This window comes from Sphaeramia orbicularis, chromosome 9 (genome assembly GCF_902148855.1).
Source record: "Sphaeramia orbicularis chromosome 9, fSphaOr1.1, whole genome shotgun sequence".
In the NCBI taxonomy this organism is placed as follows: Eukaryota; Metazoa; Chordata; class Actinopteri; order Kurtiformes; family Apogonidae; genus Sphaeramia; species Sphaeramia orbicularis.
This window is the reverse complement of record NC_043965.1, coordinates 52,833,721-52,859,659: the sequence shown is the minus strand read 5'-3', so window position 1 is coordinate 52,859,659 and position 25,939 is coordinate 52,833,721. Positions and strand designations below refer to the sequence as shown.

The 25,939-nt window shown below is 39.0% G+C and overlaps 1 protein-coding gene across 1 annotated transcript in view; it reads left to right on the top strand.

The window, feature by feature from the left end:
• Positions 1-25,939, top strand: part of adamts3 (ADAM metallopeptidase with thrombospondin type 1 motif, 3) — a 414,286-nt gene that overhangs the window by 9,275 nt on the left and 379,072 nt on the right. Inside the window, exon 3 of the mRNA XM_030144543.1 lies at positions 8,905-9,335. Coding sequence (XP_030000403.1) covers positions 8,905-9,335 — 431 coding nt within the window. The remainder of the gene's footprint in view (positions 1-8,904; positions 9,336-25,939) is intronic.

Sequence of the window (25,939 nt, the reverse complement as noted above, 5' to 3'; positions counted from 1 at the left end):
CACACACATATGTATATACACACTACCAGTCAAAAGTTTTAGAACACCCCAATTTTTCCAGTTTTGTATTGAAGTTCAAGCAGTTCAAGGCAAGGCAGGTTTATTTATATAGCACATTTCATGTACAGGGCAATTCAAAGTGCTTTACATAAAATATTAAAAGCATTACAGCAGAAGGGATGAGAAAAACAAACAAACAAAAATCAGATAAATAGACAAAACAATAAACAGATTAAGCAGACGAGCAGATAAACAGATAAAAACTTTTAGCTTAAAAGAAACAGTGCAGATCTGAACTGATGAATAAAAACTCTATTCAAATGCAGCTGAGAACAGGTGGGTCTTTAACCTGGATTTAAATAAACTGAGTGTTTAAGTTGATTTGAGGTTTTCTGGGAGTTTGTTCCAGACATGTGAAGCATAGAAGCTGAGCGCAGCTTCTATGTGTCTGGTTCTGACTCTGGGAACTGACAACAGACTGGATCCAGATGACCTGAGGGGTCTGGTGGGTTCATACTGGGTCAGGAGGTCGCTGATGTATTTTGGTCCTAAACCATTCAGAGCTTTATAGACCAGTAACAGAACTTTAAAGTCTATCCTCTGATGGACAAGTAGCCAGTGTAAGGACCTCAGAGTTGGACTAATGTGGTCCACTTTTCTGGTCTTAGTGAGGACTCTAGCAGCAGAGTTCTGAATGAACTGCAGTTGTCTAATAGATTTTTTAGGTAGACCTGTAAAGACACTGTTACAATAGTCAAGCCGACTGAAGATGAATACATGGACTAGTTTTTCCCGGTTCTGCTGAGACATCACCTCTTTTATCCTTGAGATGTTCTTAAGGTGATAGTAGGCTGATTTGGTGACTGCCTTGATGTGTTTTTCAGAATTTAGGTCTGAGTCCATCCCTACACCCAGATTTCTGGCATGGTTGGTGGTTTTTAGGTCTATAGACTGAAGCTCTGTGGTGACCTGCAGTCATTTCTCTTTGGCTCCAAAGACAATTGCCTCAGTTTTGTTTTTGTTCAGCTGAAGAAAACTGTGGCACATCCAGTCATTAATCTCCTCAATGCATTTACCCAGAGCCTGTACAGGGCCTTGGTCTCCAGGTGACATTGTGATATAGATCTGTGTGTCATCTGGATAGCTATGCTAGCTAATATTGTTGTTCTTTATAACCTGCGCCAGTGGGAGCATGTAGATGTTAAACAGAAGAGGCCCCAGGATGGAGCCTTGGGGAACCCCACATGTAATTCTTTCTGCTCAGATGTGAAGTTAACTAATGACACAAGTCCAATGAACAGCTTGAAATGGTACAAAGGTAAGCGGTGAACTGCCAGAGGTTAAAAAAAAAAAAAAAAAAAAAAAAAAAAAAAAAGGTAAGGTTAAACAAAGCTGAAAAGTAATGTACATTTCAGAATTATACAAAAAAGCAAACAAGAAATGGGTTAACAACTTAAAGCTGTTCTGCAGCAATGGAGGTTGATCAAGCCTCGGAAGTTGGTGCTACCAATTACTACAGGTGTCCCAAGTTTCTTCATTACTTCCAACCCCCTCTGTCTGCATAAAAGTAGTATTGGATCACACTTTGGTACCATATCGTTGTGAGGATTATTTGAACAGTATTGTACTGCAGAAAGTAGTGTGTTACTATAAAAATGGGGAAGAAAAGGCAATTAACAATAGAAGAGAGACAGACCATAGGCCCTTTCCCACCAAAAGGCCCAGAAACTTTATTACCAGGAACTTATTTACCAGGAACTTTTTGGGGTAAAAGAGTTCCTGGTAACTGTGTTTCCACCGCACTCCAAAGTTCAGGGTAATTTATTCAAATCAGGTTGATGATGTATGAGGGAGAAGTAAAAGAAACTGTAGTCTTGTTCATGTCCATTCACAAACTAACCTCTAGTTCAATAAAATGACACAGTACTTTAAGGGGATGGGTTGGGTTTAACATTTTACTGGTTGTTGAATCACTTAATCCATTTGGAATACATTTTAAATGAAGTTAACCATCATTATATATCCTTAATTTGTATTTAAAAATAGTAGAACATGTATTTTCAACTTTTCATTCCTTAAACTAAACCACATCTAACTTTCAGTGTGATGGATGGTTCTGTTTCATTTCTATTGTTTTACAGATATAGTCCAGGTTCAACCCTAAAGTCAGACAGATTTACTCAAATGCCCGCATTTAATTCAACTGCAAATGACTGATAAAAGTACTTATACTCATATTTTGATGCCTTGTAAATGAACAGACAGTATTAGGTTAGATTTTCTTTTATTAAAAATTGAAACAAAACAAAAGGTGCAAAAAAAAAAAAACAAGGTGCCTTGAGATTAAAAGGGAAATAAACACGTGTGAAAGGTTCAGGCTTTTGGACCAGGGTCTGGTCCAGCTGGTCCAGGACAGTCGGTCTGGAACTCCATGGTCCTGGTCCCTTTTTCACTTTCCTACAGGAAAAGTAATAAAAATGATAAAATGAATAACTGAACACATGATGACAGATTCCTACCAGTGTGATGTGACATGTGACATGTCTGACCTGGGCTGCTGTAAACAGCAGTAGACGATGGACCAAGACACAAACGAGCCACAGGTTCAGAAAAAGAGACGAGTTCGTCCGGTCCATTTCAGGTGGAAATCACAAACATACAGAATAAATCAGTGTTAAGCTCACAGCGACAACACGAATACATCCAGTTCTCAGATTTAGGTTTAGTGTCAGACTGTTGACCAGTTAGTGTTAGGTTAACTGGACTTCACTTTGGACTAAACAGCTGATGTTGCTGACTACTGTTACAGCATGGAACGAACTAAACAGTGAATATTTCTGTGATATACATACCATTGGTTTGTTCGACAGTCAGATCCACTGCAACCGTTGTGGTCCTTTAGTTTCTTTTAATCCTGCATAAATTTCTTCGGCTTTTCTCGTATTTCTTTAGGCTTGTGTCTTATATTTGGCTCCAACAGCTTTTACTCACCCGTTTCGTGTCGGCGATTCAAAGTCTGTCTGAATTTCCTCATCGTCCGTCAACTTGTTGTAGCTTCTCTTTTGGTCCATTTTCCGAATGATCAAAATACTGAGCTTGTGGAAATTAAATGAGTTAAATATTGGCGGTAAACAGAATGTGGAAATGCTGCCGGTCTAGTCCACCACTCAGCCTTCTCCAGCACACAGCTCCACCCCTTAAAGTTCCTGGTAATCTGGAAAGTACTACCTCTGTACCAGGAACTTCTTCGGGGTAAATTCGGGGCCGGGGGAGGGTCAGTTACCAGGGTAATTTTCGGTGGAAACGCACCAGGAACTTTGAAAGTTCAGGGTAATACAGAAAGTTCCTGCAAAAGTTCCTGTGGTGGGAAAGGGCCTAATCATAACACTTAAAAATGTAGGTCTTTCCTAGAGAAAAATTGCCAAGAAAGTTAAGATGTCAGTAAGTCCAGTTTCCTTCACCATCCAAAGGCACTCAGAAACTGGGGGAAATGCTGACAGGAAGAGGTCTGGCAGACCCAAAGCCACAACAGAATCAGAAGACAAGTTTCTGAGAGTCAACAGCTTGTGTGATAGGTGACTCACTGGACAACAGCTTCAAGCACAGCTCAATAGTGGTCGTAGCAACCAAGTCTCAGTTTCAGCTGTAAAGAGAAGACTTCGAGTTGCAGGTTTGATCAGTCCATAACACCTTCTTCCAGTCTTCAGTAGTCCACTGGCGATGTTTCATGGCCCAGCCAAGCCTCTTTTTCTTATTCATAAGTCTCGGCAATGGCTTTCTTGCTTCAACTCGACCCATCAAACCTACAACTCCAAGGGATCAATGATTTTCCACTTTGTAACTCTGAAGGAGTAGAATATGTATGATGATTGAGATGATTTCACATAATCTAGTGGACATGCCTTTATGTTTTTAGGCAAGTGATGATTGAGTCATCATAAAAGCGTATTTAAGGCAAGAGAGCCAATTAAAGAAACAGAAAACGTTGCCATATTGATAAAGTATACTGATTTCAGTCACCTCATGCAGTGAGTAACAGACAAAAAACTGTTTCTAAAAACTATTTAAAAGCTGCAGCCAGTGGCCTTTGAGCAGTTCAGTGAATTAAATATGCAAAGAAACTATGTTTGAGAATATAGATGAGATTGTTTAATTACATACTGAGTGGGGAAGTCACATCTGATCAGAAGTGATCACTCGAGAGACGTTTGGAGTTACATTATAATGCAAAGTGTTAGCAGACCCAAAGTTTTTTTTGGGAGTGAGTAGCGGTTGATCTGTCTCATTTTTTAGATTTGAAATGTGAGTGAACCAGAAGACTGCTACGTGTTCGTGGAAGGAGAGCTAACGTACACAGATTAGTGCACACACAGCATAGCTGTAGAGTGTGAAAATCTGTATGGTGTTCAGATAAAGTACAATCCATCTGCCAATCACTGTCACTTATTAATGTGGTCTTTTATTATCAACTTAGTGTCTTACAGTTGCCAGTTACAGAACTTCTCTCAGCTCCTTGTGAAGTGCTTTAAAAAAAAAAAAAATCTAATTTTAGGCTAACAGTCTCATCAGTTCATGTGTATTTCATGTATGCTCCACCAATTAAAAAAGACAATCTGGTATATTTATATATATTTTATGCATCTAAGAACAAATGCTTTTAGATGGTATTTCTTAAAAATTTAGATAAAGCTAAGGAAACAACCCTTGGAGTATTTTTACTTCAGCTGAGTAAACGCTGTGAACATGTTCAGGTTTCATCATAGGTTTCTCTCAGGATTTACTCAACAGCTAAGGAATAGCAGGCAACTATTTTTAAATGTACTCTAACCCTGTACTTCATTTGCTAGGATGGTTTCAAAGATATGTAGTTTGTTGAGGGAAGAAAAAACACAAATCTGCTCTTTCACTAAATTGAAGAATTGGCTCTTAAGATTAGACCTGATCCTAGGCCTCTAGAGGATTAATCCCTGAAATCCCCTCCTTTCAAATACGTACTAAAACACTGAGCTAATTCCTGTCTTTTCTCATTTCCTATTGTTCTGTAACTTCACCCTCTACTTTACTGGCTTTCTCACTTTTTTCTCACTCCAGGGAGATATGTAATACCTGCCATATCTTAAATTACATCTGTCCTATATCTTGCACAATCTTTGCACAACCAGGTCTGTCATACATGTTTGCAGAACATCAAAGGGTGTTTTTATGGTGCAAATGCTTGCCATGTGGATTGTGTTGGTTTGTTATCAATGAATAGCAGTGTGAATTATCATCTCTCAAGTTCAGCCTCCGAAGCTCGTAACCATGAACCACTTCCATCCCTCACATCTGATAATCTGTCATTTTATCTATGTTATGCCTGTATTTTTCCTTGGGAAACACATCTAAAACACATTTTTATGTCATGTGCCCAGAGCATGTACACTGTGATTTGTACAGTACGTCGTTTCCTCAGACTTGTAATTTCAGTTTCACCATTCACACCTGTTTGAATGTCTTCTATTCAAAACCTACAAGAAAATGACAAGGCTTTGACATTCATGTTAGTTTTTTTTCCAACAAAAATGGAGTTTTCTCAAAGTGCCTAAATGAAAATTTCCCTGAACTGAGAATGTTTCAAACCCCACACATTTTCTTGTACAATTGAATTGACCACAAATTAGTCAAAGAACAAGGACCAGAGGGGAAAGGAAGTGTCGTGCCAAGATGATATCAGTTACCGTTCTAACAGTATAACAGTGGTTCTCCAGGGTCACAGAACAAATGCAGGCCTCAGAGGTTTAATACCTTGCAACATGCAGTATATGTGCTGTGGAGAGTTGTGTTTTTACCCCCTTGCCTCCTCCGGCCATAGGGTATTGTAATTGTTTTGTTGTCCGTCAGTCTCACCTATGGTCATGAGCTTTGGGTCATGACCGAAAGGACAAGATCCCGGATACAAGCGGTCGAAATGAGTTTCCTCCGCAGGGTGGCTGGGCGCACCCTTAGGGATAGGGTGAGGAGCTCAGTCACCAGGGAGGAGCTCGGAGTAGAGCCGCTGCTCCTCCGCGTCGAGAGGGGCCAGCTGAGGTGGCTCGGGCATCTGTTTCGGATGCCTCCTGGACGCCTCCCTGGGGAGGTGTTCCGGGCATGTCCCACCGGGAGGAGACCTCGGGGAAAACCCAGGACACGTTGGAGAGACTATGTCTCTCGGCTGGCCTGGGAACGCCTCGGGGTCCCCCCGGAAGAGCTGGAGGAGGTGTCTGGGGAGAGGGAAGTCTGGGCATCCCTGGTAAGACTGTTACCCCCGCGACCCAGCCCCGGATAAGCGGAAGGAAATGGATGGATGGTCCGTCAGTCTGTCTGTCTATTCAATGATGTAATGGTATTATCTGAAGAATGCATTGAGATATCTGCACCAAATTTGTACTCTGGATGCATATTGGCATGGAGCAGAAGCCTAATGAAAATAGGTCACCTTGACCTACTTTTCCAACGTCAAATGACATCAAATGGAGACATGACCCCTTTGTTAGGGGGATATGTTTGCTTGAAAACGCTTTGTGCAGTTATAATATCTGAGTACTTTCAAATATGAATATGTATGTAATAACTTTTACACAAAGACAATCTAATCTAAATTGTAGGGCAGTAACTTTCAGCAGTATCAGAAAAATAATTTACTTTTGCCTCCTTCACAGAGGATTGGTAACGACGCCAACAATCCCTCAACATTTGAAAAGACACTTCCAGTTTATCCTTCTTCCACTTGCGCTCAGCTCTACGACACTACTGTCTGGCAGTATGGGTTGTTTCATTCAACCAAGGCTCCAATTTAAGTTTATGTTGCCTGCTCTTTAAAGGGGCAGCAGTGTCAATGGCAGTTTGACAAGTGTCAAGAAACTGAGAGCTAAGAGTCTCTGTATCACTGCACACAGGATCAGGAGTGACGCAGTTCTGACTGAAGGTGGCTGAGAAGCGAGTGGCAGTGGAAGGGCTAATAACCCAGCATCTGTGAGCAGCAGCGCGAGGTTTAACTGAGTTACAGCTCACAGCAGCTTCAAAATGTACAGGCATATGATCAGAGAAAAACGCTTCACAGACCTCCACGTTAAAAACAGGCAAACCATATGATAAAACAAGATCAAGTGTGTGTCCCCATTCTTGTGTCATGCCCAGTACAGACTGTATAAGATTAAAAGAATTAATTATATTTAAGAAATCCCTTGCCAAGGGGTCTTCGGGACAACTCTCTCTCTCTCTCTCTCTCTCTCTCTCACACACACAGACAGACAGACACACACACACACACACACACACACACACACATACACATACACATACACACACTCCGTCTATCAGAACCCAATCATATTTTGGCTTGATATCAGCCAAGAACACAGAAAGGTCAATTAAAAAGTCTCTGTTGTATTTGGGAGGCCGATAAACTACAGGACACAGCACTGGGTGAGAACTTCCCAACCCAAACAAATTTCATTCAAAGCTGGCGAGTGCGTCGATGACAGTGATATCTGTTTACATATAAACTTGCACGTTATTGTGCATTTAGTATTTATCAGTCATGAAAATACGCAATTGAGAAATAGTTCATAATCATCCTCTTAAATGCGTGCAAGTTAAACATAACCACACTACACCTGGGCTTAGAGGGACTCAACTGTATAAATTACACATAACACTCAAATGTATGTTTTTATTCCTGTAAAGTTACCTGTGTGAGGGTCCTCTTCCAAGGTCCACCATGTTGTGCTGTTTCTACAGTGGTACACACTGTTAACCTTTTTCAGGTCGTCATTGGTAAAATAAAGTGTAATAAATAATACTGCTCAGTCCACATCAGGGCTCGATGGGGCTCAACTGGGGCAGAAGTGGCTGAATTGGAAGGGACTTGGCTTGGTAACTGGAAGTTAACCAGTTCATCCCACAGCAGGAAGTGCATGTGGACTGGTAGCTGTGGAGGGGCCAGTTCACTACTAAGGTGCCCTTGAGCACAGAACTCCCAACTGCTCAGTGCGTTTAACGATGTGACCGTTTGCTCTGACACATTACTCTACAATCTCTATCTTTAGTCTTTAGTCTTTACACATTAAGTACATTGGTCCTGTTTGTGCATCTGTGTGTGTGTATCAAATAACAACACAGTGAAAAAAGTGAAATTTCCCCAGTGAGGAACTAATAAAGGGATTTCTTCTTCTAAGGCACAAATAGTGTCATTTTCAATAGCCACAATTATGGAAATTTTTAGCATGTTTCATGTACACAGATACACATAAACCCATATTTCTCCATGGGCCATGTACATGTCATGTGATCAATATGAACAATGATGGGGTAAACCTCACTGGGAAATGGATGCATAGAAACATAATTTATAAATATCAATAGAATGTAGTAGAGTAAGAGCTACAATAATTGCCTCTGAAACAGTAAAAGGTGCCGCATACAGTAGGCTCAAGTGTAATGTACCATCACATGGAAATCCTCAACTAAACCATAGGTATGTTAAAAGTGTTGGCTGTGGAATTACAATGGCAATGTTATTACATTTCTTTAGCAGTATTCTTGTAGTGTTTATCTTTTTAACATATTTAGGGTTAGAGTTAAACTAAATATGTCAAAAGCTGTTGTTCAGGCATGTTGTGTCTCAGCCAAGTGTTAAATGTAGAAAACTAGAAGATGTCTTCCATCAAATGATAACAATAAATGTAATACATGCGTTTTGGCCCCACACTTTTTCTATTACAAACCACATCCAAACCCTAAGTTCCATGATTGTTCACTTCCTGTTAGGGTTCCATCAAACAGGTAAATTTTAAGAGGTCCAATCTACTGTTGCCTTACACTAATTATAGATCTTTTTTGTGATTTTTTTTTTTTTTTTTTTTTTTTTTTTTTTTTATGTTACAGACCAGCTGAGGAGCCGCTTGAAGGAATATGGTCTAGTCACTCCCTTCAGCACCGACTCTCATGGACATTATCTGTCACACCTGCTCTCAGCCAGTCACAAGCAGCGTGTCAAGAGGGAGGTGTTTCTTTCTGATGAATCTGACCAGAGACTTTTCTTCAACATCACCGCCTTTGGGAAGGAATTTCACCTGCGCCTGCGCCCTAATAATCAACTGGTGGCACCGGGGGCCATGGTTGAGTGGCATGATGAAGTTCAGGGCTTCGGGAACACTGGCAACATTACTGATGGTGATTTGGCTAACCACACTGAAACCAGCAACCAGACAGAGAGAATACTGCGTCGGGAGCTGCTAAAGACTGACTGCACCTTCATTGGTGACATCACCGATGTCCCTGGGGCCTCGGTTGCCATTAACAACTGTGATGGTCTGGTAAGTCCCTCTTGAGTCATAAAGCTCCTTACTCCCACCCCCCTTTGAGCACTGTCTTTTCACTGCAAAAGTGCCATGACCTTATCAAGTAACGCCAAGGGATTTTAGATGTCCGTAACTCCTGACTTAGGCTGCTTTTACGTCAGCATCTGGCATTTTTACAACTCATTGTTCCTAGATATTCTTCAGGTTGACTGATGGAATAGTTTTTTGTACAGAGGTTTGTCACGGGTGAGTGGTCATCTATGGCACCCACAAACACCACTGATTTCCCCCTGACCTTGCCTCAACATAAAACATGAGTTCCTTTTGTACTGTGCAAAGTCCTATCCTCCCCATCACCCCTCATAAAACATTTGAACAGTAACTGGGGAATGACCTCAATGTGCATGTCCCTGCATAGGCTAGTGGAACATCTCTGCATTCAAGGAAGTCCTCAAACCATGTTTTACTTTGGTCTGCAGAAACTGAAGTGTGTGAATGATGAAAGCTATGTTTCAGTCTGAGATAAAAGGAGAGATGTAGTATGATTCAGTGTGCTGTGCAAAGCAATGGAGTCCGGTGTATGCTGGTGTCATGGAAAAACTAAGTCAAAACAAGATTCTGGTAAGTCATCAGAATGAATCACTTAGTCCTCGTGGGGATACTGGAGCCAATCCTGGCTACCAACATGTTGCACATCATTGCAGGACTGACTTTGGATGGTGGGAGGAAGCTGGAGTATCTGGAAAGATCCCATGTAGACATGGAGAAAACATGCAAACTCCACATAGAATATTTGTTAAGATTAATTTATCATTATTTTGTCAAAATTTCAAGTCCTTATTTTAAGAAACTAATTCATTATTTTGACATGGTTCACAGTATCAATTATCCTTTACCAGTGGCAGCGGAGGGTTTCCATATCCAGTATTTCAGTCTAAGCTATCAACCACCATCACTGTTGTATATGTCACAGTAGAGATTGAAATCCAGTAGCATTCCTAATCCTACTAGGACAGATAGTAATTGGAGTTTGTCCAAGGACAAACTAAAATTACTATCTGTCCTAGTAGGATTCCTAATCCTACTAGGACAGATAGTAATTTTAGTAAGACATTAGGATCTGAAGATTGGAATTCCAATCTGTCCTAGGAGAATTTGCAATCCTACTAGGACAGATTGTAATTCTATTTGGAAGTGGGATCTGAAGATTGGAATTTTGGAATTTCAGTCTGTCCTACGATTTCGCCATCACCATTCCAGCTGAATTATTTTCATATCTTAGATACAGTATATGGCCCTTAGGTCAATACACATTGTAACCAGGATGCCAGCTGTCCTATCTGGTCCAACCTTATTCAATGGCCGTTTGTAACTGTCATTGGTATGTAAAGGAGACATTTGTTTTCAGAAATCGGTAGAATTTGAAAAATGTACCTGTAAACAACCCGTTGCCATGGCAACATACAATTTTATTATTATCTAATTGTTGCCAAGCCATTCAGAAAATGTACGATGTTAAAGTTGACATTGGCATTTTGCTGCCCCCTGGTCTAGATGGTAGGGTTAAAAGTCAAAGAAACAACAATATTCTTACAAACCATGATTTTATTCAGAATTTACACAGACTTTGAATCTAATATTCTATAGAAACAACAATATTCTTACAAACCATGATTTTATTCAGAATTTACACAGACTTTGAATCTAATATTCTATAGAAACAACAATATTCTTACAAACCATGATTTTATTCAGAATTTACACAGACTTTGAATCTAATATTCTATAGCTAAGCTTCAAAGACTTTTTCTAAGACTTAAATGTGCTGCATACTACTCACTAGTTAAGTGACAATAACCTTAGTCTATAGTACTAACTTCAAAATTTCAAACAAGTAATACTATAGAGGTTTTGTCAGTTGTTTTTTTCTAATACTTAAAGGTGCTACATTCTACTCAATACTGACAATGAACTTAGTCTATAGCTAACTTCAAAATTTCAAACAAGTAATACTACAGAGGTTTTGTCAGTTATTTTTCTAATACTTAAATGTGCTACATACTACTCAATAGTGACACTAACGTTAGTCTACAGCTAACTTCAAAATTTCAAACAAGTAATACTACAAAGGTTTTTCCTTACACTGATATAGATATGAAAGTTATGAAAATAATTCAGCTGGAATAGTGATGGCGAAATTGTATGCTTACCTATGCTGAAACTGACTGGAATTTTGGCTGTGAAATGATTCAGTCTATTTTCCATACATTTTGATATAATCTGACATTCTCCTAATAGAATTCGAGATTGTCCTGACAGAATTCTTATATTTTTTGCCGTATTTTTCCAATCTTCAGATCCCACTTCCAAATAGAATTACAATCTGTCCTAGTAGGATTGCAAATTCTCCTAGGACAGATTGGAATTCCAATCTTCAGATCCTAATGTCTTGTAGGATTTCAGTTTGTCCTAGGACAAACTCCAATTACTATCTGTCCTAGTAGGATTAGGAATCCTACTGGATTTCAATCTCTACTGTGACATATACATCAAAAAGGAGCATTTGTGAAAGCAGTCCCTTCAGAAACACCACAAAGAGGACAGGATAGAATGATGATGAATGAGAGTTGTACGGACTTCAGCGGATATCATGAAACACAGCTGATTCTCACAGAAGGTTCTCTACAGGGCTTCACTTAATTCTTTCACATTACAACACATAGAACAAAACAGCGCATGATAGAATAGAATAGAATAGAATAGAATAGAATAGAATAGAATAGAATAGAATAGAATAGAGTAGGCTTTACTGTCACACCAGGTGTGCAATGAATTTGCAATGCCAAAATACATAGATGCAGTATATCCAATGAACTTTGGTGCAAGATATAGTTTAACTAAATTTTGAATTTAACGTTGTCTGTCACTTATTTCCAGATTTCTTTTAGAAAAACTGTTTGCTAACATTTTGTATGTCAGTCAGAAAATAGACACTAGCTAGCTTTGCTTGCTGATGTACATGTCTGCTGTGTCTCAGTTGGAATTCTTCCCCAACTACAATTCACGTTTTGTAGTTATGACAAAATAAAATAAAATATAAATGAATGAATGAATGAATGAATGAATGAATGAATAAGACAAAATAATGTAAATACCCAGATGCTGACTGCATTGTGGTCGGTAAGTTAGCAGATATCACATATTTCAAAACCTCAAAATTCTCCATTTTGGCTTCATAGGAGCAGATGGAACACCAAATTTGTGAAAACAGCAGCCAAGGGAGCTACAACATAACTATCCTCAGCATTGTTATCTCTAGCCAGTAGATAATCTGATGACTGTTGTTGTCCACTGCTGTCAACAATGATCCAACAAAGGGATTGTTGCAGCCCAGGCTCAGTATTTCTTTAATCTATTACTGACCAGGGCAACACGGTGCAGTAGATAGCACTGTTGCTTCACAGCAAGAAGGTCCTGGGTTCAATTCCAGGGACTTTTATGTGTGGAGTTTGCATGTTTGCAAGCTACTCTGGCTTCCTCCCACCATCCAAAGACATGCACTAATAGGTTAATTGATTGATCTAAATGGTCCATAGGTGTGAATGTGAGAGTGATTGTTCATCTCTATATGTCTGTGATGAACTGGTGACACATCCAGGGTGTACCCTGCCTTTGCTCATAGGTAGCTGGGATAGGCTCTAGCACCCCTGCGACCCTCTCGAGGATCAAGCTTTTTAGATGATGAATGAATGAATGCTACTGACTATCAAACTAAGATTCACTCAAAGTAATCCCAGTTGAGAAGCCTGATATTATCAGCAAACCAAAATCAGAGCCAAGTTCTGCTGAAACTTTTGTGAAACATCTGCTTATTTAGTTTATACATACTAAGTAAATACATAATGTATGAAGTATAGTGCCTGGAAGTGTAGTGACAGAAATTTTTGAACGATGACACAGTGACTGATTATTGGCCTAAGGTAAAGAAGTGTGGGGTGCTCTAAATGGGAAGTCCGAATTCCTGGAAATCTTAACTGAACTTCAACAACTTCATTGTTAAAATTCAAGATGACTGCTCTTTACATTAACAGCCATGAAAATTGCAATAATATACTGTTAACCATTAGCACTTCTGTCTCATTAGACTGTTGTATACTCAGTACTGTCCACCCTCTGTGGACATGCCATTGTGGATTTTGAATGGGCAAAATACTGTGTAATACAATGATATTAACTGCCTAATCGGGGTAAATGGTTTTCTATTTTCTGATAGAATGCAGCAATTGCTTAGTCTCTCTTTAATGGCTCCAGTCGTAGTAATGGAAAATAATCAGTCTAAACTCAGCATTCCAAGGCTGGTCAGATAAATTTGCTTTATTGTTTCTACAGTGAAGTACTTAATTCTAAAAAATAATCTTTCCAAATATTGCAGTGGCTTTGCCAAGGATATCCTTCACAAAGAAAATACCCCTGTGAGCTTGAAGTGACTCCTCTGCTGGGTTTGGTCACTTCCTTTTATTGGAGGAGGAGGAAGCAGTTCATCATTTAGGCAGATTCAGTCTCTCCAAGACTCTCTTTCCCTGACACATGTATTTTTGAACCGTACTGAAGATTTGAGTGTGTGTTTGGGGGGGTCCACACAGGATGTGAGAGTTTTGCTCTCTAAATACTGTTGTGGCAGGATGTCATTTTGAAGACGCCAAGAGCCATCAAGGGTCACTGTTTGGCTCAGTGGAAAGTTGATTTCCTACAGACTGATACTGCTGCTTTGCAAACATTTATTAGATCACACAACTGTATTGTATGTTGTATTGTATCACATTTCTTAATAAAAACTGGAAACTGGGGACAAGGAAAATATCTAGGTGAAACCTTTTTTTTGTAACAGCCTAACAGTGTTCATCATTAGCTCAGTTTCATTGATTCCATATGTAGCACTGACAGTTGATGCACGCTGATGACACTTTCTTCTTGCTCATGTACCTACATCACAGCCTGTGATTAAGTCAGTGTTAAATTCATCCTATGCAGCCTGTTTGTGCTGTTTTAATAAGCACAACTTGCTTAAATTTTGGTTTTTATCGTTTCCTTTAAAGGTCCATCATGGTCTTTCAGTTGGTAGATTTTCTTTGTAGTTTTAAGAAATGTAGTTCAGCCACATTTTCTTACGTTGTAGCAAATTTTGCTGCCTATTTCTCAAGACTTTGGTTAAAACTTGGTTATTCTATTGAGTAGGTCTGTTTTGCTGTGTAAATTTCTTCTCCAAGATTAAGATAAGTCGAGTTTTACAGGTAGGGTAGGAGATGTTTTCCTGGAGTATTTTTTACTATATTGCTTAAAATCTCCTTCACACCCCAATTTCAACCAATTAAATAAATGCTCTAACACAAAAATAAAAAAATTTAGTCACCTATGGAACGGACAGGACTGAAAAAACACCATCCAGTCATTTTAAACAGCCCATCTAAAGGATTGAATGGTGATGCGTCTATCAAACTAAACTGCTATTTGCCATTTCTGCCATTTGCCAACTAGGTATGAATTGGGGCTATTCTGCCAACAAACATAATAGTGAAATGCAGAGATTACAGTGTTCAGAGTAAACTTTAGTGGGCTGCTAGACTGACATCATTCTTACTGCAATCAACTGTTCTTAATAGCCTGAGATTATTTAGAAGATGTATCAAAGTAACAAGTGAAAAGTCCAGCTTCTAATCTAATATACTAATGAACAGGCGCGCCTGCAGACCCGAATTCAGAGGTACGCACAGAAGTGCAGGTGGGGGGGTTGAAGGAAAACGAATGTGGTATGCATGGATCCGCAGACCGGGGGGGTCGGTGAATTGATGCTCATGAACCTTGGGAACAAGCATTGCACGTGCCAGTACTCTGGAGGCGTGGCTTCGGTGGCAAGTCTGAAGAAAGGGGTTTGGACTTTTGAATTGTGTATTTTCAAAATGTAGCTTCCTCGAACCATTTTTCCAGGATCTCCTACCCTACTTTTAAATACTTGTAGATGAAAATCAGTGAAAAACAAAAACACATTGTTTGCAGGCTAAATTCAGAGAGCACAAAACAGTGTAAATGGAGTTCAAACACTCGCCAGAGCCAGAGTTTGCTGATGAAAAAGCCTGTCATTGAGGGCCAGTGGTCTTTGATCTCAAGTAGCAGGCCAAGTCCTCACTAGGTGTGTGTTTTACTGTTTCTTAATTATAGCCATGCCTGCTGACTGGAAGTCTTTACTGCAGCAGGCAGGCAGGCAGGCAGCCTCACTGCTATATGCTTATGAAGTAGATCCTTCCCTTGGTAGCAACAGTAGCTGTGTGTGTGTGTGTGTGTGTGTGTGTGTGTGGAGGGGGGGGGGGCTTGCACTGGCTTATGTGGGAGATGAACTTAATGGTCCAGGTGCGTCAAAGCTGTCTTGAGAAATCAGGTGGTGGGGTTTCTTGATGATGTAGGTCTAGCTTAACAGTGCTGAGGTGCCTCTGTCAGACTGCTGTGAAAAATAAAAATGAGTCCGTCAGGGTCACAACACAGGGAAAATGCTGAATAAATGTAACAAAAACTCCTACCCTTTCCCATATTCTCTCCAGTGATTCATGATGATTTATGCAGCAAACCATGTCCCCTTCTCACTTACCTTTGATATTATGGCTCTACAGGTTAGCCTTAGCAGACAGTAATTAAATCACAGGAGTGGGATGAGCTAGTATTAATCAAATTGATCCTACTTAGCACATTTTTTGTCTGGCATCTGCATTGTGTTAACCTTCACTTGCTCCTTCTAGAAGTAGCCCACATGAATTAAAGGCTCAACATGTAAGATATGTGTCCTCACATGTTTCTGTTAAGTTTATGGGAGTGTGTTTTGTACAGGGAGTTGTTCATTTGTTGATGTTTGCTGACTCCATTTCTATTAGAGGTCAAACCATAGTCAATTTTTAAAGATGTTGTAAGTGATAGTTTCTAACAGGAAGAGTCTGACAGAGGATTAAAGGACTGGGGCTAAGGTGGTGTGTGTGGAGTTTGTAGGTTTTCCCTGTGCCTGCATGGGTTTTCTCCGGTGACTCTGGCTTCATCCCACCATCCAAACACATGCACCTTAATAACTTACTTGATCTAAAGTGAGAGTGAATGGTTGTTCATCAGTACATGTCAGCCCTGTGATGAAACGGCAACAGAACTAGGGTGAACCCTGCCTTCACTGGTTGTTAGTTGTGATAGATTACAGAATCCCAATGACCCTCTCAGGGACTATGCAGTTCAGAAAAAGAATGAATGAATGAGTGAAAAAAAAAAAAAAAAAATGTAAAAAAATAAATAAATAAATAAAGCATACAATCTACTTAATAATAATAATAATAATAATAATAATAATAATAATAATAATAATAATAATAATAATAATTTTACTTAAGTACAGTAACAAAGTATTTGTACTTCATTTCTTCCTATCCCTGATGCAGTGAACTGGTATGTCCAGGGTCCAGGATGGCCTTTGCCCATTGTTAGCTTGCATAAGCTCCAGTACCCTTAAGCGGTTTGGAAAAATTAACATATGACTAAAGGGCCGCAACCAGTACTTCCCTGAAAACAAATCAACACAATGAGAAATGTAACATTTCTGATTCTCTTAGAAACATGATAACTGTCAAACTGACATCTAAATCAAATAATAATAAAAATGTAAATGATTACAGAATAAACAAGTGGTTCCAGGCACAACAAACCCAGCCTCTTGCACATATTTTAACTTATTTTGGCATTGATCCAGCTGATGTCATCATGTCTATGCATGTGCTGATGTCAGCATATCAATTACCTCTATATATGTACCAAGTAAATTGAAGCAAAATTGATGTTTTGTAGACATTTGAAAAAAGGAAATGGGAGAAAAAAAAATATTTTAAAAATTAATTAAAAAAATGTGAACTTTGACCTACTTTTCCCAAAATACAACCATGTCTATTTTGGGTCACTGGCAATCTATAAACCCAATTTGGTATGAATTCAACCAGTAGTTTTGCTGCTACAGGCATTTGAAATTTTGCCCATTTTAAGTAAAGGGAGAAAAAAAAAATAAAAATTCATGAATAATTTGAACTTTGACCTACTTTCCCCAAAATGAAATCACATTTATTCTGGGTCACTGGCAATTTATAAACCCAATTTGGTATGAATTCAACTAATAGTTTTGCTGCTAGAGTGTTAACAATCAAACAAACAAACAAACCGAACCAAAAACAATACCCCTTGCCTCCCCTTTGGGTGGTGAGGTAAAAATGTAAGTGTGATTCTTGGCTCTCCTGCAAAGTCAGCAATTCCGCTTGACGAAGTTAATATTAACTGCTGCCAGAGCCAACTTCTGTCAATAATAATAGCTTGTAAAACCTCTTATTGTTTGTTAATCTCTTGTATGTAAGACCAAAAACAAGGACCATTAATATTAATCATATTATGTAAATATATTTAATATTATTTTAGAGACAGATGTTTATTTCTCCTTATTCCCCAGTTAATGGAAAGTCATTAACTGTTTAGTGGCGTGTCTACATATATCAGTACAGTAAGCCATGGCATATGATTCATCATGCCTCTTTCTGCAAATGTTTCAATTCAACACTTGTTTAAGGTCAGCTTTTGCATGTTTTCGTAGTAAGTCTGTTGATTAAAAAAAAAAAAAAAAGTACAAATATTATATTAATTTCTACCATTTCATAATAATAGCAGTCCATTACCAAACTTGCACAACATTGGGTCTCTGCAGGCCAAACAGTGGGCGTAAATCCTAATATTGCCTGAATGCTGAGGACCCTTTAAACCTGGCCCAAATTCTGAATGGACAAAACACACACAAAAAAAAAAAAAAATCAACAAAGTAGCAGCTTCAGTCTCAGTTAAATGAATCCAATGAGGGTGCTGTCTATATTTACATGGGAATGAAGTTATGAGTTAGAATTAGGATGAAGTATCAAGTGTCAGTTGTTAATTATGCCACATACTTGCAATAGAAGAAAAAGCTCTGGTATTGTCCTTCTTAATTTCTAGAATATTTTTCCAATGTTGTTGACGAGCCAAAAATGATGAAATGGAAACTTGGCTACAATCTGTCTCACAAATCCAACAAATAGAGCAAGACATAATCTGAAATTTCCAAAGATGGTTCATATTTATAGCATAATGTAATGTGTTTTATGTCAGTAATCTTTTCAGCATAAGATCAGGGGATGCCAAATTGATAAGGAGTTAAGCAGCTAAACCTACTTCAGCAGGTTATGTTTTGGTTCAGTCATCCTATTTGTGGCCCTTTGTTTAATCTAAGTCAGTATGACTGTGAAGAAAAATCAGATGACAGTCTTTTGAATGTTTTGGTAGATTGTTTTAAAACCAGTAAAGAGAAAATATATCCTTTTCTGCAGCTGGGAAGAAAATGATAAAAAGGTAATGGTTTCCCTTGAAAAATATATATAATGGGAGTAGCCTTATGTTGGTGTTTAGATCTTAGGTGTGTAGTTTGGGTGAAATGAAAGTCTTGAAAGTGGTGAGTCTGTCCAGAGGTAGCAGTCTCATTTATGAAACTTTTGCTGAGGAAACACTGCAGCTTTGTGTGGCTGGAATGCTGCTGAGAACTCATGATATTCCCAAGGTTAATGTGTGGCCTTTTCATGAGTATCAATTAGACTCATTAAAAAAAACTGCAAACTTAAGTTCTTGCTCCCACTGTGCACATAGGTACAGATCCAAACTGTCCTCCTGCTGAAATTTCAGAAAAAGGTTTTTTGAACATGTTTTCTACAAAAAATATGGCCCTGTGTAGGCATTTGCTTCCGTTTTCAACATATAATGACAGTGTTGGATCCTTCAAACACACCTGGTCTCTGTGGTTGTGTTTTTCATGTGACGGGACAGTAGTTTTACAAGTACAGAGTGTTCATCATAAAGAAGAACAGACTAAAACGAAGGCTCAGGATGACCAGTTATGTTAGCCCTGTTTCTTTTTTTCTAATTCACATGAATGAAGCATGCAGCAGCACATGGCTCTGTATGAAAAAGCATTTAAGCAAATAAAGAAGGAATGTGACTGACCTCAACATGTCCCAAGTGGGTGTATATACTGTATCATTCCCATCCTCCTCTAGCTCAGCTCATATCCTCATGTACACACACACACACACACACACACACACACACACACACACACACAGGCCTGGCTTGCTGTCTCACACATAGCCTGATGGGTCACATACTGTAGATATTTTATCACAGACGGGGTCATTCTGGGGAAAGGAAAAAGAGGAAGCTTCTCATGTATGGTACATTTTTGGTACTTAAAGACTCCATAATGTCTACATCTGTTTTTTGTCAGTTCTAGAAAGTAAGGATGATCAAGGACCATAAATTAATGGTAGCTGTGCGCAATATGAATACAATGAAATGGAACATATTTTGACTGCCCAGTAAAAAATTGTGCTACTTTATACTCCTGTCATTTATACAATAAATGAATTGTTCTTACGTGGAAAATTTACGGAGATTTAGGTGGATGTGATGTAAGGTAATAAAATAAATTTTGCCTTCATCAGTGTATTGAAAAAGAAAAGAAATTAAAGGTTGCAGAGATTACGTGACACACTTGTAGACTGTATTTAAAAATATTATTGTAATAGTCAATTTTGCACACTGTGCTAATGTAACAGATGTGTTAAAATAATAGTTTTATATTTCACAGAAAATCCACTTCCCGTTTCTATTCATGTTTTACAGTTGTTTTTCAAGTATATTCTTATTGTAAGCATTTATTTTGGGGAGCTTTTATTTTTTTATTTTATTATTGTGTTTATGTCTCATGACCTTTGACATTTTGGCCACATCATTTCCTGTATACTCGCACTTCCTACTCAGGTGATAATAATGTGTTTCACACAAAATTCCTGTAAGAATAAACAACCCCAACTGGCAAGGCAGCAGTGGTCCCTGTCTGTTCTTTCTGAACACAATGCAGAGCTTGTAGCAGAATAAATGTCTGGCCAGACGGGCTACACTAACAAAGTAATTAGCACTAGCTGGCCAAATGAACAACAAACTGAAAGGTCATATAATCCACTGCCGAATAAAATGATAATATTAGCTAATATTACTGAGATATGACAACTGGATAGCCACTGAATTAGGTACTGGTAAACTTTGGGCGATATTTGCATGACAGATTGTTTGATGGTTTTACTACTGTCTGTCAGGAACAAAGATTCATAAGCTCATTCTGATGCCTCCACTATCCTTGCACCATAATCACAAATCTTGAGTTATGGCCCAAATTGTGTTTTGTGAGGCCATAACAACCTCGGCCTTCAACCTTTGGCCTGCCAAACCTACACGGTTCACAGTTAGATAAGTTGAAAACTTATGCCAAGTTTTCACAAGGCGCATGGGGATCAAGAAAATGCAAGTTTGAACAGGTGAGTTTTGAGTAGTGATTTGAAGTTTTGTATTGAGTCTGAGTTCCTGATGTTTTGTGGGAGTGAATTCCATAGGGTGGGGGCAGCTGCAGTGAAGGCTCGGTCCTTAGAATTAGATATAAACAAAGTATCTGATCTTGATCTTGTATCTATACAAGTTCCATGATTGATTTACACACTTACACATACGGTAGATATACTCATCTAGAAATGCTAATGTTATACACACTGTGTGTATGGTGGTAATTTGCAGAGATGTACAATGGGAAATCAGTGAAACAGTGAAAGTGAAACTACAGATGCTTTACTAATTTCTCTATTGCCGCGTTTCCACTACGTGGAACCAGTTCGACTCGACCCGTTTCCCGTTGTTTCCTTTCCCCTACCTTCGGAAATTTGTATTTGAAGGGGTACAACATTTGTTACCCGCACCGGAACCGGAACTGGGCTTGCATGATGGCCTGGTGTTCACTCTGCCGCTAGATTCACAAGCCCCGCTAAGTATCATATCAAATACATGACATTCCTGTAAATGAATCACATGCTGTGGACAAATGTTTGAGCATATTGGGGGGATTTCACCCTTTTGAAGAAATGGAAGCTCTGACAGTGTTACAAGTGGCCCTGGTGTCATCTTTTTAGACCATTTCTGCCTCAACGCCATGTTGGCTACGTTCTGACCAAAACAATGCAGCGTACGCGTGACATCATCGCACATGTGCAACAAAGGCGAAGTTGATAAGCAGAATTGTTAAGCAGGCAGGCAAACGATTCCAAGGAATCGAGCTACTGGGATCCGGTTCTCAAAAAGAACTGGTTCTCGATTCCCATCCCTAGTGATGACCAGCATTTCTCTGTGAAACAAAAGGACATTGAAAATGCTTTCTCTTGCACAAAGGTTAACAAAAGTTTTGGTCCAGATAACATTTGTGCTTGACCACTCAAAACCTGTGCAGAGCAATTAAGTCCAGTCTTTCATAGCATTTTTGTTTGATCATTAGAAACACAGCATGTCCCCAGTATTTGGAAAGATGCATTGGTGGTTCCTGTCCCTAAGTCCAACAAACCACAGACAATGAATGATTTTAGACCAGTTGCCTTAACTTCTATTGTTATGAAAATCTTTGAAAAACTGGTACATCTGGAGATTCTGAAGAACACAGAGGAGGCATTAGATAAACTGCAGTTTGCTTATAGGGCCAACAGAGGAGCGGAGGACAGCACACTCACTCTGCTCAACCTCATCCTTTAACAGCTGGACGGGAACGGATGTCATGCCTGGCTTTTATTTATCAATTTTTCTTCTACTTTTAACACAATTCAACCACACATTTTAGCTCAGAGGCTTTTAGAACATTTTAATTTGAGCAGTAATCTAGTCGGTTGGATTTTAGACTTTTTAACAAACAGGACACAGAGGGTTAAAGTTAATGGGTTTTTATCTAACAAAGCAAGCTCCTCTACTGGTTCACCACAAGGGTGCATTCTTTCACCATTGCTATTTATCTTGTACACAAATATGTGTCAAAGTAATTTTAAAGATCGTTTCATCTTGAAGCACGCCGATGACTCCGTGATTGTAAGTCTGCTTCAGGGGAATGAAAATAGTCATGGCCCAATTGTTGACAGTTTTGGCAGGTGGTGTGAGGATTCATACGTACATACAACTTAATGCCCAAAAACACAAAGGACGTGGTCACTGACTTTAGGAAAAACATCAATATACCTGACAGTAATGATAAAAGGACAAACTATTGAGAAAGTGCAGTCTTATAAATACCTCTGGACCATTATTGACTCCACACTGAATTTTAAACAAAGCTGTGAGGCTGTATGTAAAAAGCACATTATCGTTTAATTTGTTTGAGAAAGTTTTCCTATTTTAATATTGTGAAGACAATGATGACACTCTTTTATTGAGCTTTTATTGGATCTGTTTTAGCTTTTTCTCTGATTGCATGGTTTGGACAATTGCCCCCTAAAGAACTCTCTTGACCAGATAATTAAGTAGTTCATTTGACTGATTGGGGAGCCACTGCTGAGTCTGGAGTCGCTATACGCCAGACAGCTCAGAATAGTTCAGTTCATCTTCACTGATGACTCCCATCCCCTTGTGAGGGAGTTCCAGTACATGCCGTCAGGGAGAAGACTTAGGGTCCCAAGGTCGAAGACCACATGCTATAGGAACAGCTTTGTTCCCGTTGCTGTTACTTTCTTAAACAAGTTTTTGTTCACTTTGTAACGTTTTATTGGAATCTATCAGTTATTTATTTCTATTTATTATGTTTTTTTAACAAGTCTTTGTGCTTTTTTTTTTTTTTTTTTTTTTTTTACTTTTTACTGAAGTTTATCGTTTCTTTCTATTTATTATAGTTTGACGTTTTTTTAAATAAGTCGGTGTGCACTTCTTAACCTTTTAACCTTTTACTGAAGTCTTCTAGGTTCTCTTTGTCCTGGTATTTTAATTCAATTTATTTATTTGATATTTTATTTTTAGCTGAGTTCAGATCAGTGAGCCCCTGAAAGTACTTGCCCATGGGTATTTGTTATTGCCCTCTATGTCTGTTTTATTTTGTCTTTTGTTTTGTCTTAATGTACAAAAAATCTTATCAAATAAAAAAATCTAGCTCCAGGTATAAATAAAGATACCTTGACCTTGAAGATGTTTCCCTGGCAAACTGGGCTGGATTAAGTGTTCCAAATCAAACTTGAATGAAACCCTTACAACGTTGAGAGACAACTGTACGACAACAGCATAATTTGCTGGCAGCTCCTGATGTCAGCCTTCAAATTGAACTCCCCTTTTGATTTAGGGCTGTACATACATGTGGCTCCAAACTGCATGCAGGTTTTTTCCAGTCATCACTGATGACAGAACATCAGATCTGTGTTGCATGAGAAGAAAAACCAAAAAAATCAGTGTTCAGCAGCAGCATAGTCTATGTGCCATTTAAAATACCAACCTTTTATTTCAGCATGACAAGCAAACTGTAAGCTGCCTGGAAATGCCTTAAAGCAACCATGAAATACTGGTTTAAGCCCAGTCATTTGTTTCCATGAAGCAGGACAGCTGGAACAAAAACCACCTTCTATCCTGTGCTGCATGAAGGAGAGTTTAATTTTTATTTTTTCTTTCATCTGGCCTTGGCAGACAGGTTGACTGATCAACTGACAGATACAGAGGGTTGAGAAGTTTGGGATGGGGGTTTGACCCCAGAGTGGTGATATTAACCTTTCCCTTGCTGGCAGCTCTTGGAAAAACCTGGCCACCACCCTGTGTGCGCCATGTTGCATAATCGCCCCTTCCAGCCAAAAAGGGTGAGGCACTGCTGTGACTGGGGTACAAGATCCACAAGTGTGAACACACACTGTGGGCCTGATGGGATATGCATCAGTTAGAGTATCCTTTCACAGCACAAATTGGCCCATTTTAGTGCAATTTAATTGAAATTTCTCCCCCCAATCCTTCACTTGCAAGGCAGCTTATTAACACTGCTCCTTGACACCCCCCCCCCCCCCCCCCAAAACATGAGACTCACTTCAGAGAAAACACAACGCTGAGATTCATGAAGAGTGACAAAAATAAGATATGCTAATGTTGTGCCAAGAGCTACGTGTGTTCAGTGGCCTAAACATTTGGCCTCAGAGACACAGAAGAGCATTTTAGACGTGCACTATTCTTGACATTTCGGGAGCTGCTATGCAGGAGGAAAGAAGTAACGCAAAGAAAATGTTCTTTTTGATTAGAAAAAGAAGCAGTTCCTCTTTGCATTGAACTGCACATGGGCACAAGAGTTTTATTCACTAATAGTTCTTAATGTACCTTGTTGACTTAGCCAAGGCTTGTTGCAGAGGGTTGACCCCAGATCTGTTTAGGTATATGGTTTGAGGTACAGGAGGGGGGGCACTCACCAAGATATGCAAGCTAACTTCTTCCAAGTTTTTCTCCTGTGCAGTTTGAGAGATCAGTTTAGTTCTTATTTTTATTGATATTTATGTGTACAAATCATGACCTGTATAAACTTAAAGAGCCCACAGTTTCTGTTGTCGTTACAGAAGGACATTGAGAGCATTCACCAGGCATGAGGTTTTATTTTAAGTCAAGTGCGGACTGCTCGCCGCCTCCTCAAAGCTGTCTACAAATGTTTGCTCTGTTTGGTGGAGTGGCACAAAAAGATGGATCCAGAATAAATTGTCATATTGTTTCCTCAGAAATTTGTTCATCAAAAATATCACTTTTTAAATTACCATTATCTGAAAAAGTTGGTCTACTGTGTACTGTATGTAATATGTGCTTTACCTTGCTCACTTAGCTGTATCTGGCAAGAAACCAAAATGTGAAGCTTTCTTCAGTACCACTGGAGCCCCTTGACCAAAACAGCTATTTCATTGGTTCATTAGCTGCTTTTGCTAGCATGGTAATGTATCAAAAAGCACTGACACACCTGAAAGGTGAAACAAATGGTCTAAACCATGATTAAAATGTCTTTGTATTGTCTAAATTCAGTCCACATTCACACTGTAATTTTGGACATATACATTCGGCTGTCATCATCTACATGTGCTGTGTCTGCCTACACTGGCCAGTGATTGCTTTATAGACAGAACATGAGTTTGGTTATGGCAAGTTTTTAGTTTGCCTTAGGCCATAGTGGTAGAACCTGACAACCAGTTCCATTACAAGAAAAAATTTAATTTATTTCATTTGCATCTGTATCATGTTGTTTAATGTAGAAATACTGTTGACAAAAAGAAGCAGCATTTTCCAATATGCACAGATTAGGTTTCTGTTCAAACAATCACCTAAAAAAGCAGCACTACATCTTCTACGTGTGTTAGACTGAGGGCACACTAGACACTACAGTAACTTGCCACTCTCTCTAGTCTTATAAAGTGATGTTACACTACAGAACAGAGCAGGGCTACATGATTAGCATGCTATCTGCTGTAGGTGTTGCTGCAGTACAGTACAGTAACATCTTTGATTTAGCACAAACTATTATTTCACCACACTCTAAAGATTATTTTTAGAATCAGAATCTTATTCTGAACCTCAGGTTCTAATTCTGATCATTTTATGAAGGTTTGAATGTCTCAAAGCAAAAGCATTACGAGTAGCTCCTGTGCTCCTTTCAGAAACACTTGGCAACAAAATCTGCTTAA